General features: G+C 38.7%; 1 protein-coding gene across 1 annotated transcript in view; it reads right to left on the bottom strand.

The window, feature by feature from the left end:
• Positions 1 to 14,462, bottom strand: part of SKAP1 (src kinase associated phosphoprotein 1) — a 276,068-nt gene extending 261,606 nt beyond the window's left edge. The window contains exon 1 of the mRNA XM_081027669.1: positions 14,282 to 14,462. Coding sequence (XP_080883795.1) covers positions 14,282 to 14,330 — 49 coding nt within the window. The 5' untranslated portion in view covers positions 14,331 to 14,462. The remainder of the gene's footprint in view (positions 1 to 14,281) is intronic.
• Between the last annotated feature and the right edge of the window lie 370 nt (positions 14,463 to 14,832).

Raw genomic sequence — 14,832 nt, 5'->3', positions numbered from 1 at the left:
TCTGATCTAAAAATACATCTACAACTGACTAGATGAACAAATGTATAACCAAGAAAACAAATAATCAAAAGAAAGGGTTATATGAGAAATTATACGTATATATGTATTATATACAGTTGCCAACTCATTTTATGATGCCAGCATAACCCTGATATTAAAACTTGATGAAGACATTAAGGAAAGAAAATTACAGACTAATATATAATACATGTGCCTTTCAATTTAGAAAATGAAGCCACTTATAGTGATTACGACCTGAGAGTGCCTGAGCAACCCTGCTCAGAAACACACTCCTCACCACTGAACAGAAAAGAGACTTGAAAAGGTCTCACGACATATCACCCCCTGCTTCTAACCAAGCTCACTCATCACTCTATCTGGGGGATTTTCTATTAAGTGATCAACCTGTAACAAACAAGATCTCTTGTAAGACTTCTATACATATCACATCCTGCCACATCAGGACGCCTTAGGCTCCGGCAACTGCAAAACCCACTCTGAAAACCACCACTGCATAAGAACACTCGAGACACCTCTGACATCACAGCACTCACTATATATAACACCTGATGACCTTCCACTGGTGAGTGAGCGATACCACGTGGTGTAAATACCCTCACATCGAAGGAAAAAGACAAAATCAGAAACATACCATAAACAATGCCACTTTTTTCTAAATGCCTTTATTCTTCAACAAATATTTATCAAGTACTTATTATATTCTAATTACTGAAAAAGTGAATAAGATAAATCTAAACTCTTATCTTAAGAGTTGAGGGTCCAGCAAAGAATACAGACTGAAATAGACAATTAGAATAAATTATAGTATGAGTTATAATAAGAAAAGTGAGGTGGCATAGGCCCATGGTAGAGGCACCTAGTCCAAAGGGAAAGGTAAGTCAGGGAAGACCTCTCAAAGACCTGACCTTTCTTTCATCTGAAACCCCCAAATTAGCAGGCCAAGTATATATGTTGGGGATGGAAGGGAGTTGGTAGAATGAGGAAAAGAATGGCACCAGCATGGGGACGTCATGTGCAAAGGTCCTGAGGAGACAAATCTCACTCGGTTCAGTTGGAAAGACGGAAAGAATTTCAACTTGGAGAACAGAATATAAAGGTTAGGGGCAAGAAAGACAATGGTGAAAGATTATTGTGGAAGGCAGGCTTATAGCAACATACAGCATTTTGTACTAAAAGTAATACATAATGATTTTAAGACCCATATTTAAAAAATAAGCACACTTTTGGCAAAAATGCCTCTTCCTATTATAATTCATAGAGGCCCTAAAACACAGATTCCTCAGCTTCCAGGCAACTTATCTATTCTAGCAAGTAAGAGTAGAGAAAGAAAATAGGAAAGAAAGACAGAAGGACAAGGGAACAGAGAGTATGTGGAACACAATAGATATGTGATCATTCTATCCTGGGAAAAACTGCTGCAGGATGTGAGTGAGGCCAGCTGAAAAGATTCTGACTTGGCAGGGTGCACCCAAGATCACTAGGTTTTATAGACTGGTGAAAGTTTCTGACATTCCCCCAAATCTCCGACTCTGTCCATTTACAATGCTACTCTTATTTACTTCTTGGAGGAGAATGACAGCTCATGGATCACATTTTTCAAACTACTAGAAGATAAAGGTTTCCTTCATCTGTTTTCTAAGTAATGCCCCTAATACACTGAAAGAAAAAAAAAAAAACATTTAGGTCGGTGTTCCCTAACAGTTGCAAATGGTTTTTGTTGTTGTTGTTGTTGATATATGTGTCTACAATTCAAAAGTTTGCTTCAATCAACCTTTTATATATATGGAGGCAGGATGAATGGCCAAATGCTGCTGAAAACAATTCCAACAACCAAAAACCCATCAGTGTTCCAGAAGGGATATCTTGTAAAAGTATTTGAACTACTAAAGCAGAACTCACATTTCTAAAAGAAGGATGACATAAATTTCTGCCTATCCTGGCATTATACCCAAGAAAATATTTGAGATTTTTGTCTATATGCCAAAGGGTTAGTAGGCACAGGCTAAAGTGACTCACCAAATTAGTTCTATGAAGTTTAATGCTGGGCAGTATTTTAGGACCTCTCTTTAGTAAAAACAAGTCCTCAAGTACTTGCAAATATTCTTTAAATGTGAATGGTTGTCCTGCTGGGTGCGAGCAGGGAAATATCCATTCTTATGCTGTTGATGATTTTATTGTCATTTCACCTCAACAGCCTTCTGCTGACTTCCGTCATCATTCCTCACCCCCTCTCTTAGCCTCCTGTCTCTTATCACAGCACCTCCAAACCTGTTGGTAGCTGTACTTTCAATGGGAGATGGAGGTGGAGTTGAGGAGACAGGAAAGAAGACATGAGGAGAGGAAATTCTCTTTTTTCTCTCTGGTTTCCTTTCACTGGTTCTCATCTCCCGCCTAGGTGAGGCCCCAGGATTCTCATTCTGGCCCATTAAGAGGTCTCTTTCCTAATCCTCAGAACCCCACGTGGCTCCCACCCAGCTCCTCCCTGCTTCCCCAGCCCCAGGCATGGAATGGACTCCCAGTCACAAATACCATCAGAGCCTCTCTGCTTTCCCAGCCCCGGGCATGGAGTGGACTCCACAGTCACAAATACCATCAGAGCCTGCAGTTAGGCAGCAGGTAGAGAAAAGGTGGGATCCCACGGAGTGGTCCAGGCTTCAAGACAGAAAGGATGTCTGGAGGCCCAAGATGGATGACCATCCCCAACAAAACATTATGCCCACAGTCCACCCCTCTAGGTACAATACTCACAAGGTAGGTTTTCCTTTTTTTTAATGGCCTAGCCTAGGAATCAGCTTAAAAACATGGTTCTTTTTCCCATAAAAATTTGTTTCTATAGGAAAACACCTAAGTAAACATTGGAAAACTATTCCCTGATATAAAAAAAAAAAAAGAAATTCTAGGAGCAAGATGCTACTTCAGCCTCATCTTTGCTTAGATTTTCAATGATACCTGGTGTATTTTTCTGACCAAAAAGAAAATGCTCGCCTTGTAGATGCTTTATTCTGAACACTTTGAAGAAGTTAAAGCCTTAAAGACCAGACATCACCCCTCCACGCTGCATGGAGAGGGGAGCCTGTGTGGGGCAGGGTGTGTGTGGGGGGGGCAGAGAGGAAGGTTTGTTGGGATTAGGGAGCAGAAGAGAGAGGAGACAAAGGGGAGGAGGCACACCCAGTTGCCCTCTGTTTGGAGTGATGGCGGCAGACAGGGAGTAAAACTTTGCATCATCCTCAGGACTTCCATGAATGAACTGCTAATAAAGCATCCTTTCCAGTAACAGACTATACCCACCCACGTTGCCATGCCCAGCAAACCACACCTGCCAAACCACAACAATCTCTACCTTGGAAATACAAATAGAAAACCACCTTTTATTCCAGATACCTGGGTATCCTGTACATTAAATTAAAGATCACAACTATCCCTTTAAGTTACATGTTGCTATTTTACAGAAGAAACCAGCATAGTGGCTAATCCAATTTCTATAGTCTCATTGACAGCTTCTGGTAGAAACAAACAAATATTCCTGATTTCCTGCCACAGGCACACTGAAGATATTAGACCATTAGGCTATCTGCGGTCACTCTTAAATATCTCACTAAAATCAAACCTCAAACGGCAGTGTTTACCGTATTTTGCAGTGTATAATGCGCACCCATATTTTTGGCCCAAACTTTGAGGGGAGAAAATCTTTCGTTTTAATTTTTTAATTCAAATTTTTATTTGTTTACATTTAGGTACTTGTTTTTGTATTATAAAGGAATTTTAGCACTAATTTCTTTTACATATTATGGTACAAGAAATTTTATGTAAAAAATAATTACAAAACACAAGAACAGATACAAGGTACAAGATATTTTATGTACCGGTGACAAATTTATGACATTTACGCATCATACAAGGCCAAGAACTCTTCATCATTGCAAGTTTGTCATAAGTTCAACAAAACTGATTCTCGTATTCTAGGGTGTTATTTTGCATATGGATATCGTTATTGATTTTTAAAGTTTTAACTCATAAGCATAAATAAAAGAATTTAAAACATTTATATAGGTACGGAATTAGTACTACCCATGTATAACGTGCATCCTTATTTTTCCCTCACAAATTTGGGCCAAAAAAGTACACACTATACACGGCAAAATACGGTAATTTTTCTACCCTAATAATGGAAGGCTTTCTGTTGTCTTTTTTCATACCAATTAAATAAAAGTATCATAATGGGGGGTAAATGACTTTCAGTTTGTATAGAACTTGTTTTAAACTTTGCATTAAGCTTTTGATCTGGTAATTAATTATAATACTTAAGGCATATATTTTTTGCCTTTTTTTTAAAGGGTAAACTTGTTGGCAAGGTTAAAAATCACACCCACCAGCTTTGTTTTGGCTCACAGGAAGTTGTCAACATAGGACAGAGAAATTTTCGGCATGTTCTGGTTTTAGTTTGCTTCAACCTGCTGATTGTTTCTGCCCCATGACCCAAGAAATGTGTCATGTTTATGTTTTTAATTCTCCTCCTACCTCCTGTGGGGGGGTGGGGGATGACAATACCTATATACTCACAACACAGGAAAAACAAAAAACAAAAATTAAAACACAGAGAGTACTTTAGATTAAGTTTTAACTAGTGGCCAGACTGAAAATCTAGGATTAACATGTCTGCAATCTTCATTTGGGAGTCTAAGAGTCTATCTTCAAGAAATATTCGCATATGTACACAAAAATGCACATACAGATGTGCTCCCTTCAGCACTGTGTAAATATAAAAAAATTGGAAACAACCTAAACATCCACCAATAGGAGAACAGTTAAATAAATTTTTAACTATTGTGCAGCAGTACATACACACACAGTGATAGACGGATTCACACGGAAAAGTATGCAACACTGCTGTTAAAAAAACCAAATTGTCTATGTATTTTTATGTTGTGCAATTATTCTACAATAATATATCCATGAGTTATTTTTGTATTTAATAATAAAATACATGGACCAGAACGTCCACCAGGATGTTTAAAAATAAAAAGACTGCAATACCAAGTGTTGGTGAGAAAACGGCACAACTGAAGCACTCATACATTGCTGGTGGGACTGTAGAATAGGTACATTCACTTTGAAAAACTGTTGATAGTTTATGATAAAATTAAATATATGCCTACTCTATGACCCAGTAATTCTACTCCTAGATATTTATTCAAGAAAAATGAGTGCTCATGTTCACAAAACAGGCATGCTCATAGCAGCTGTATTCATGATAACCAAAAACTGAAAAACTCAATGTCCCTCAGCAAAAGCATGGATGATAAATAAATTGTGGGATAGTCACACAATGGAATACTACTTAGCAAAAAATATAAGACAAAACTGAGACACATAACAACACGGATAATTCTCACCATTGCATTGAGGACACACACGCAAGAGATCATACTGCTTGTATGAAGTTCCAGAACTAGAAAGGAAATTCTCTCGGGTGATGGTAACATTTATGTCTTGATCTGGGAGGTAATCACGCAGGTATGTACATATATTAAAGTCATCTTGTTGTAACATTTAAGATTGGTACATTTTATATACCTTAAAAGTACTGAGAAGGGAGGAAGAAAAGAAGAAAGGAAAGGAGGGATGAAGGGAGGGAGGAGGGAGGGAATAATGGATGAAAAGGTTCACAAAAGAAGTTATCAGAAAGGAAAACTATTTTAAAGGGACAGTGATTTTAAGGAGGTTTATTACAATGCAGTTAAGAGAGATTTTCTGTAGCTATGTACCTCAGTATACTTCTCATACTAGATTTATAATATACAGCACTTTAATTCCAATTCATCTACAATATTGATTTTAAGTAAGTATAAATATGTGCCACTGGATTCATTTTAGTAAAGCTCCTATTATCTGAACAAAAATTTCACTATAAGATACTAATATTAGAATGTCAGCAATGTCAGAAGGACAGAAGGAGGCCCTAGATGAGAATTTAAGTAATTCATAAATGATTTTATCAAAGCCATCGGCCTTCAGGAAAGCTTGCTCTCTGGATGCTAAGACCTGTTCTTGAGCCCACATCTGTCTTATCTTCCATGAAAAGCTGAATAGTAAAATTAAACAGTGAAACTCAAAGACTCCAAACCTGAAAAGCCATCTGTTATAATCACCTAACCTATAATGCAGTACTGACAAACCGGAAAAGCAAGCAATGAACTTGGAAACACAGGGGAAATAAATATGAATAAATGTAGCAGAAATTATAGGATTTCTGTAGGGTGTAATGGTTTATAACATGAAAAAATTTGATCTATAATAGTTTTGTCACTATATTAAAATTCTCAAATGATGGTACAACTTGAAATTTACCTTATTTTTCCTATATTTAAAATGATTAAAAATTGGTTAAGTATTACACTTACATAATGAGGTAAAAATGTTATTATCTTAATAGCTAACGCTAGAATTCCTCTTAGGGAGAAAACTGTCATTATTTGGCAAAGTATCTTGTTTCTGTATGTGGGTGTTGGTGGGAACCTAAGCAACTAAACAGATACATAAACTGCCTTTTCATGTGGCAAGGAAAAAAAATTTTTTTAATTTACTTTGTTCCAGATAGGATAAAGGGAGAAAGTATCAGCGAGAAGGCATAACGCTGGGAATCACACCGGGTAAAGGGCCAGAGGGCACTCTCTGATGACTAGAGTAGCAAAAGGGAGTTTAGGAATAGGGAGGTCTAATATTCAGATTGAAATCATTTGCATCACCGCAATGTAAACCCCTCCTCCTTCGCCCTGCACCTTCTGAATCTCCAGTGATGTCTTTTATACTCACAGGGACATCGTAAGTAAGGAGAGGCTTTTATGGAAATTGAGGACAAGGCTATATCTAGGCCACAGTTTCTCAACCTTGGCGTCACTGACATTTTAAACAGCATAATTCCTTGCTGTGGGGACTGCGCTGTAGGAAGTTTAGCAGTGTGCCTGGCCTCTTCCCACTAGATGCCAGTAGCACCCTCCCTAGTTGTAATGATGAAAAAATGTCCCCACATGCTGCCAAAAGTCCCCTGAGAAACAAAATCACCCCAGTTGGGAACCACCTGTTTACGTCTGTATTACCCAGGACAAAGAGAGCATGTGTCCAAACCGAGGAGCCTAGAAGGAATGCTCCTTGAGAATTACCCAGATCTTGAGATGTTTGAGGTTCCTTGGAGAGTAGATATTACCTAGAATTCAAAAGGCCTGGGCAGCCCACCTAATGTCCAGGCTATACCCACAATCAAGTTCAAATATTTCTACCAATTTTTTTTTTAAACTAGCAAACAAAAAGTTTGCATTTTTTCAACTGAGAGTTATACAAAAATACTATTTTTACATGCAAAGATAAGGAACATATTATCTTTCCTAAGTTAGCCATGACGCTAACTTCTTTTTTCCTTCCTCCATAAAATTTCTCCTAGAAATAATCACTGGACTCTGATCTAAGGACAGAAGGAAATGGAGGAGACCTTGAAAGAACCCCTACAAACCTCCCCCAATTTAGAGAAGCAAGGATGAACAACCAACACAAAAGGCCATGTCTGGAAGCTACAAAGAGAGATCAATAGGACTTCCTCAAAGAAAATATATCTTTTAATTTTATTTACCAAATGCTTAATGGTGTTTAACACATTCCAGATAAATTATTTTCAAATATTTATTCCTGTGCTCATCATATAAATTCTATGAGATAGGTAATGTTATTATCTCCATTTTACAGATAAGCAAATTGAGATCCAAAGTCAAATAGGTAGTAAGAAAAGTGGCTGAGTAGGATTTGAATCTAGGCAAATTTAACACAACGAAAATATACAGGACCTATGAGAAAACACTAAAGTCCAAAAAGAAAAGACCATCTTGGAGAACCAAAGAAAAATGCTTCCCTCTAAAGTGGATTTAGTAAAGAACAGAAATATTTAGAAAATTTCTAATCATATTCTCAACAACATCCAAAAAGTCACTATATCTATAAGCCAAAGCTTTATAGAAGTAATGAAAATGAAACAATGAATGATGAGGAAATGATACATGGAAATTTTTAAAAAATAAATAAATGATGACTTAAAACCCTAATGAAGTCAGTGACAGATGAGACAATAAAAGAGATGAAACTTGGGCGGCCAGATACCTCAGTTGGTTAGAGCGTGAGCTCTCAACAACAAGGGTGCCGGTTTGATTCCCACATGGGATGGTGGGCTGCGCCCCCTGCAACTAAAGATTGAAAAGGGCGACTGGACTTGGGGCTGAGCTGTGCCCTCCACAACTAGATTGAAGAACAACCACCTGGAGCTGATGGGCCCTGGAGAAGCATACTGTTCCCCAATATTCCCCAATAAAAAAATTTTAAAAAGATGAAACAGAGATAGTACATCAGCGTTGTTTATGTATATAAACCCTAGTATGACAGAGTAAAACAGATGGAGCAGAAGCAATGATAATAGAAAAAAAACTTTCCCAAGTTAAAGAAGGACCTGAGTCTGTAGATCAAAATGATTCACTATATACCAGGCAAAATTATTAAATAGTGTAAGACCTTGACACTAACTAGTGCCATGTTTGAGAACAAAAGAAAAATATCCTATGAACATCTAGGCAGGAGGTGGGAGGAATGGGTTATAAAAGAAATATATCAGGCTGGCAGACTTCTCCACAAAACTGAAGAAGATAATGGAAGAATTTCTAGAGGTTGAGTTTGGAAGGAATAAGAAGGAAGGGGGAAAGTGTGACCCTAGAACCTCATGCGCACAGCTAAGTTATGTGAAACTAGATAGACATATACTTAAACCTGCAGGGCTCAGTAAGTGTAGTATCAAAGTACCCTTCCTAAGAAATTCACTCAGCATTATATTCTAGGTTGTCACCTACTAGGGCTTTATGCACCATCCACAACTGTAGCCACTCTGGCTACTGGGTGGCTGAAATGTAGCTAGTACAATTGAGGAACCGAATTTTTTCTTTTATTTAATGTTTAATTTAAACACCCACATGTGTCTAGTGGCGACTACTATATTAGCATAGTCCAAATATCTAAGAGATTCAATAGGGTTTAAGCATGAAAAAGCCATGATACAAAAAGTAAGCAGTGAACAAGTTAAACAGGACAAAAATATTATTATAAGGATGATTTTAAAATATTATGCAAATGCTAATACTTTTTGTAATATAATATACATAATAAAAACATTAGTAATTCTCTGAGTCTAAAAACATCAGATTATATTAGCAATTTCACATTTCACACTGGAGGAAAGAGCCAAAAGATAAATATTCACTCTTAATGTTGCTAAGGATATGTTTTTATTTGTTTTGGTTTTTTTAAGCCATAAGGGTAAAACTACTAGTGGAATAAAACCAGGATGTATAACTTCTACATCACTTAAAAGAAAAAAAATACATGGTCTAAGAAAATCTTCAGGAGACAAGAGCAAGTGAAACACTATAAGTGGAAAAATCAGTATACGAAACTGTATACACAATATGTCCTAACCTTTAAAGTATGTACATATAATAAAAACTGAAAGAAATACATGAAAATTTAACAATTGTTGACTGTGGGTCACTGTATGTCATTGTGTGTTTTCTAAGTAATCTACAATGAGCATTATTACTTTTATAATCAGAAAGATCTAACATAAAAAAGAAATAGAAGTATGGTCCTAATTCACGTCTCAGAATTCAACTGACCAGTTACCCCACCTATATAGAAGACCATCCACTATCAAAACTTAAGCAAAAACGACTCTGAGCAGCCAAAATACAAGTCACAAAAGCCACACCTAAAGGTTTGGGTACCGTGTTCATCAAAACGGCCCTTCATACGTTCTTTTAGACATATTGTAATTCCAACAAACTTCATTATTTAATGTTCCAGTAGCACTGGGAATACAGATACACTGAGAGCAAAGTGATAAGTTGGGCCTAATAGTAGGAAAAAAGTGACAAAAATATAAAACAGACATAGACATTCACAAAGCAGTCCAGGTGCAATTATTACAGAAACATCCCTAAACAGGATTTTAATTTTATTTACCAAACACTTAATAGTGTTTCATAATTCCAGATACTATTCTAAGTTCTTTTCAAATATTTAGTCCTTTATTTATAATATAACTACTATTGTTATCTCCATTTTACAGATGAGCAAATTGTAAAGTATGATAGGCTTTATCATACTTTCGTAAAGTACAATAACATATTCACTACAACAACTCTGAGTTAAAGTGTTCAAGGGAGATCCCTTTGAACACAGACTGACTGATTGAGAAGATGAGAAAAACTCCTAATGCATTTTAGAAAAAAAAAAATGATCACAAATGTTTATAATAAAAAAGTTAGAGTGCTTAAGAATATCCTCGGTTATCCAGAGCAGTTACTCCTGCGAGTTCCATAGAGTTGGCGGTTTACTACATTAAAAGGATTTTATGGTTGGCTGCATCGACCAATACAAATCTGGAGAACAATCTGGAAGGAAATGATTAATGACCATTCTTTCCTAGGAAGTTTAAAAATAAGTAACCATAGGCACATCAGAATCAGCATTAACACAGCAATTGCTACGAAATGCAGCTGGGTTGTGGATGTTATTTTGGCTTTAATCCATATTCTGAGCAGGACTTAGGTACCTTGCAGGTAGTTGGGCCCTATCAACTATTAGGGTAAAGACAATAGGCCCCATTCCTTCACACAGGACACACTGTGAGCCAAAGAAACATTTATTCTCCCTCCTTCCTACTTGTCTTCTGTGCTTCTGACTTCAAATGCAGGACTAGAAAGACAAGGAAGAAACTGATTGTGTTTATATCTGTGGAACAAAGATTATGCAAACTGCCAGCACTCCATTGTTTTTATTTTCATCATGGTTATCACAAAACAAAAACAAAAAGATAGCCTCTACATCTGAAGCCTGATTATTTGAAAACAGCCCTGAATATTCCCTCCTGTTTCAATAATGCAGTAAATGCCCTTCATTTTACTTATCTATAAGGTACTTATTTGCTGATACAGACTAGTTACTATTTCTATTTGAGAGCTTGACAGTCTATCTGAGGAAGCTGTTTCCTGAGTTATACTAATAGTCTCTCACTGCTTTAACACTTGCCAAAAATCCAAGAAAGGATTTTTTTTTTTTTTAATTCCACACATACACCTCCAGGGCTAACAAGAGAAAAATATAATCACAATCTTGGTTAATGGCCCTTTAGCACTCTGACCTCTCCAAGCTTCTATTTGTCTTTTGTTTGTTCCTTTTTCTTTAAAATAACCTTCCTGATTGTTTTTTCCTGATTACAAAATCATACTTGGCCATTGCCACAATTCAAAAAACACAAAGATATATGAAATATAATTAATAATCTCTCTCTTCCATCCTCTCACTCCCCTCCCAAGGAAACCGATGTTAAAAGCTTAGTGTATATTCTTTCTTTCTTCTTCCTAGGATTGCACAAACATTTTTCAGACAAAAATGGGATGTTATATATATATATATATATATATATATATTATCGTACACCTTGTTTTTTAGTCTTAAAAATATGTTATGGATACTTTCTAAGCCTATCCATCACATCTTTTTTAATGGCTGCAAAATATTCCATAAGATGAATAATTCATTCATACCATTGCCCCACCTTTCCCAACTCACGGATATTAAGAATGGATATTTATATATGCTTCATGTCCTTTAATCTCAGCAACACTGATTCCTAGAAGTGGAGTTTCTGGGTTGAATGAAATATTTTGAAATGTCTAAAATTTTATCCTCAAGCAAAATTAATTTTAGACCAGAATTTCTGCTCCCTTCTTCATTATGCAAAATTTTGGCATAAACCTTTCACAATTTTTTGCATGTTTTATTTTTTAAAGCACACCCATTATGTCAAAAACACCCGTCACTTATGCCCATGTAGTTATAAATAAATAAATGCTGAAGTTATGGCTGTGATAGCCAACATTAAATCACTGTGCAAATGCTTGTGCCTTGGTTTATGAAAACAGTAATTCATTGTGGAAACTCCACCCCCACGGCCATGTGGCAGCACTAAAGTGACAGCCCTCTCACCCTGTAACTCCCTCCACTGAGTGATGATATAGAGATCAGGACCTACATATTTTCTAATTGTCAACAGTCAACCTTAAAAAGTATGCGAGGGGAGAAACAAGTAAACAGCAACATACGCTAAATTGAAAGCAATTATGGGTTTCTAATAGCCACAATTTGTAGTATAATGAGTAATTCTGCTGGTCTATGCCAGAGACAGTGTTCCATGAAAACCAAAGCCTATAACCAATATGTTGCTATGATTACATGAACCTTTCAGAAACATATTTTTCAAACATTTTTCAATAGGATTATTGGTTGAATCCCACCTTTACATTTTTTTTCTCTGTTTCAGATTCAAACTCTAATTGCAAACTTTTTTTAAAGGCCTTAAAGAAATACATTAACTAATGAAGTTCCTTAAAATTTAATCTCAGACTCTTCCATATATTCTAAAGACTAGAGCACCAACAGAGATTGTTAAAACACAGCAAGTTTGATACAGAAGTATGTGACATGCAATTAATCTCCATTCATACCCTGCTCTACTTGTCAGCAAACAAAGGTTCTGCTTTAGAAGGAGATCTGAAGACTTCAATTAAAAACAGTCAGCTAACAAGAAAATAATCTAAGCTAAAAGAAGGTGGCAGGTGCAGAAATGAGTTGTTTACCAAAGTGTCAGTTTTGAACAATAAAGAACTGCACATCAAAAATGTTGAAGGAGAAGATTTCATTGCAAGTCTCTGAAAATAAAAAGGAATTTTCTACGGAGGCTGCACACAAAACAGAAGTGTAGTTTAACAAGCTTGTAAAATAGGTTTCCTCTCATCAAATGACAGATACCAATAAAAAGAATCACTTTGTATCTTTAAATGCAAGGGCAGAATTAAACTTTTTGCTACAGTTCTTCTTTCCTGGAAACCACACTTAACAGCCTCTCTACACAATGAATATTGAATCAACAGCAGAGGGAAGGCTGAATGGTTTCTTCTCAGATACCCAAATGATGTTCTTTTAACCTGCAGACACTTTTCTGCTCTGAAATTTTACATTTATTCGGGTCATAGAAGTAAAACAGATTTTGGAAAGTTCACCTCAAAAGAAATATCTAGTTGACAGCTTTTACACAGAAACAATCCTGAATGGAAACAATGCTGCAAACAGAGACTAAAAGGACTTGCCAAATATTTGATTAGGAGGCATTTATACCAAGATAACAAAGTAATGGAGATACAAAACCAATTAAATCCAGAGAAACTGAAAAAATTACTGCTTGCCAAAAGTATGACCTGCCCAAAGCAGGCCATCTGCTAAATGCATGTCAAAAATGTCACTGACATGCCAAAAGGCTTAGTTCTGAGTTTCCTCCTGGGACCCTTATGGCAGCACAGATTCCAGGCCTCTGTCTTTTCAAGAAGGTCAGTTACAGGAAAACAGGTTACTTTCACCAAAAACAAAAAGTGTGAACTGAGCAGATGCTATTGCCCATTAGTACAAGTCTCTTTGGAGTGTTAGTAAGACGTGTTGAGTGTGAGTATGGCCTTCACGGCTTAGGTACTCGAGTTTGCAGGTGAACACACCAGTGGGGCACTTCTAGAACAAGAAGAAATGGGATACCGAGGGTCAGCCTGCCCTGGGTGGATAATGAGCCCCCAGCAGACTACAGGCTGGTAGAGAGGGAAGCCAGGGGATTTGGCGCTGACAAAAACTCATTAAGCCCCAAGCCTTGGCCACAGAATCCCATGAGCCCCTCACAATCCCCTTGAGGGCCTCAGGGAGCTCTAAGCAAGAGGGTGAGGGTCTTCTGTGAGAGATGGTGAGTGTCCTGGGGTGGGAAGGGAGGAGGGTACAAACGGACAGGCCTGAGGGAATCATCCTAAGGAAAAAGAGACAGAGTAAAGGCCAGGCCAGGTGGCATGGAGGGGGGACCACGAACCTGGCCTGCAGTTGTTCAGAAGCCTGGGAGGCGAAGTGGAGCGGTGGCGATGCCTTGAGAAGAAAGAAAGTGTGGAACTGAGGGGAGTGCAGGAGCCCCTGAGGTAGGAGGATGAAAATCTGGCTTTGCAGGGTTGAGGACTCTAACAGCCTGGAGGTTCTAGAAGGTGGTGAGTGATGAAAAGAAAGCCCAGCCTCGGGAGGCGCTGGCGTCTCCTTTCCTGCCCTCAGCTCAGCACTGGAGGGACTTCCCGGAGGGCCAGGGCGTTACCTGCCAGGAGCCAACGGATCTCCTCGGGGAGGACGGCGGCGGCCTGCATTTGGTGGGGCGGAGGGAGGCCGAGTGTGTGGCAGGAGAGCGGCCGTGAAGGCCTGGTGCAGAGGCCGGCGGACCGGGAAGGCGGTGGGCGGCAGGGCGAAGGCACCTGTACCTCTGTCGCCACAGCCGCGGACGCCGCGGGGCTGAGCCGCAGGGCGGGGCTGCGCTCAGGAAGTGGCGCGCTGGCGGGCGGGCGGGGGGCACCCCGGACAGAGGCGGGGGCTGGGGGGGTGGGGGGACTGGGGGGCGGGGGGGGGGGGCGACGGGGAGACACCTGTTCGCGGTGCACAGGCCATTCCCGCAGGCGCCCTGAGGGAGAAAGATGGGGGTGGGGGATGCCACACCAGGCAGGGCCCAAGCGGTGCTGCTCTAGACCTCCCACCAAAACAAAAGACTAAACGCGACTCCAGGGAACCTTGTCTCTTGGAGACTTCGCATCCTAAGCACTGAACAATTGGCCTCACGGGGCCGGTGTAAAAGCCACGGTAGTGCCCCAGAAGGGG

The sequence above is a fragment of the Rhinolophus hipposideros genome (genome assembly GCF_964194185.1).
Source record: "Rhinolophus hipposideros genome assembly, chromosome: 20".
Taxonomy (NCBI): domain Eukaryota; kingdom Metazoa; phylum Chordata; class Mammalia; order Chiroptera; family Rhinolophidae; genus Rhinolophus; species Rhinolophus hipposideros.
This window is presented reverse-complemented; position numbering and strand designations above follow the sequence as displayed.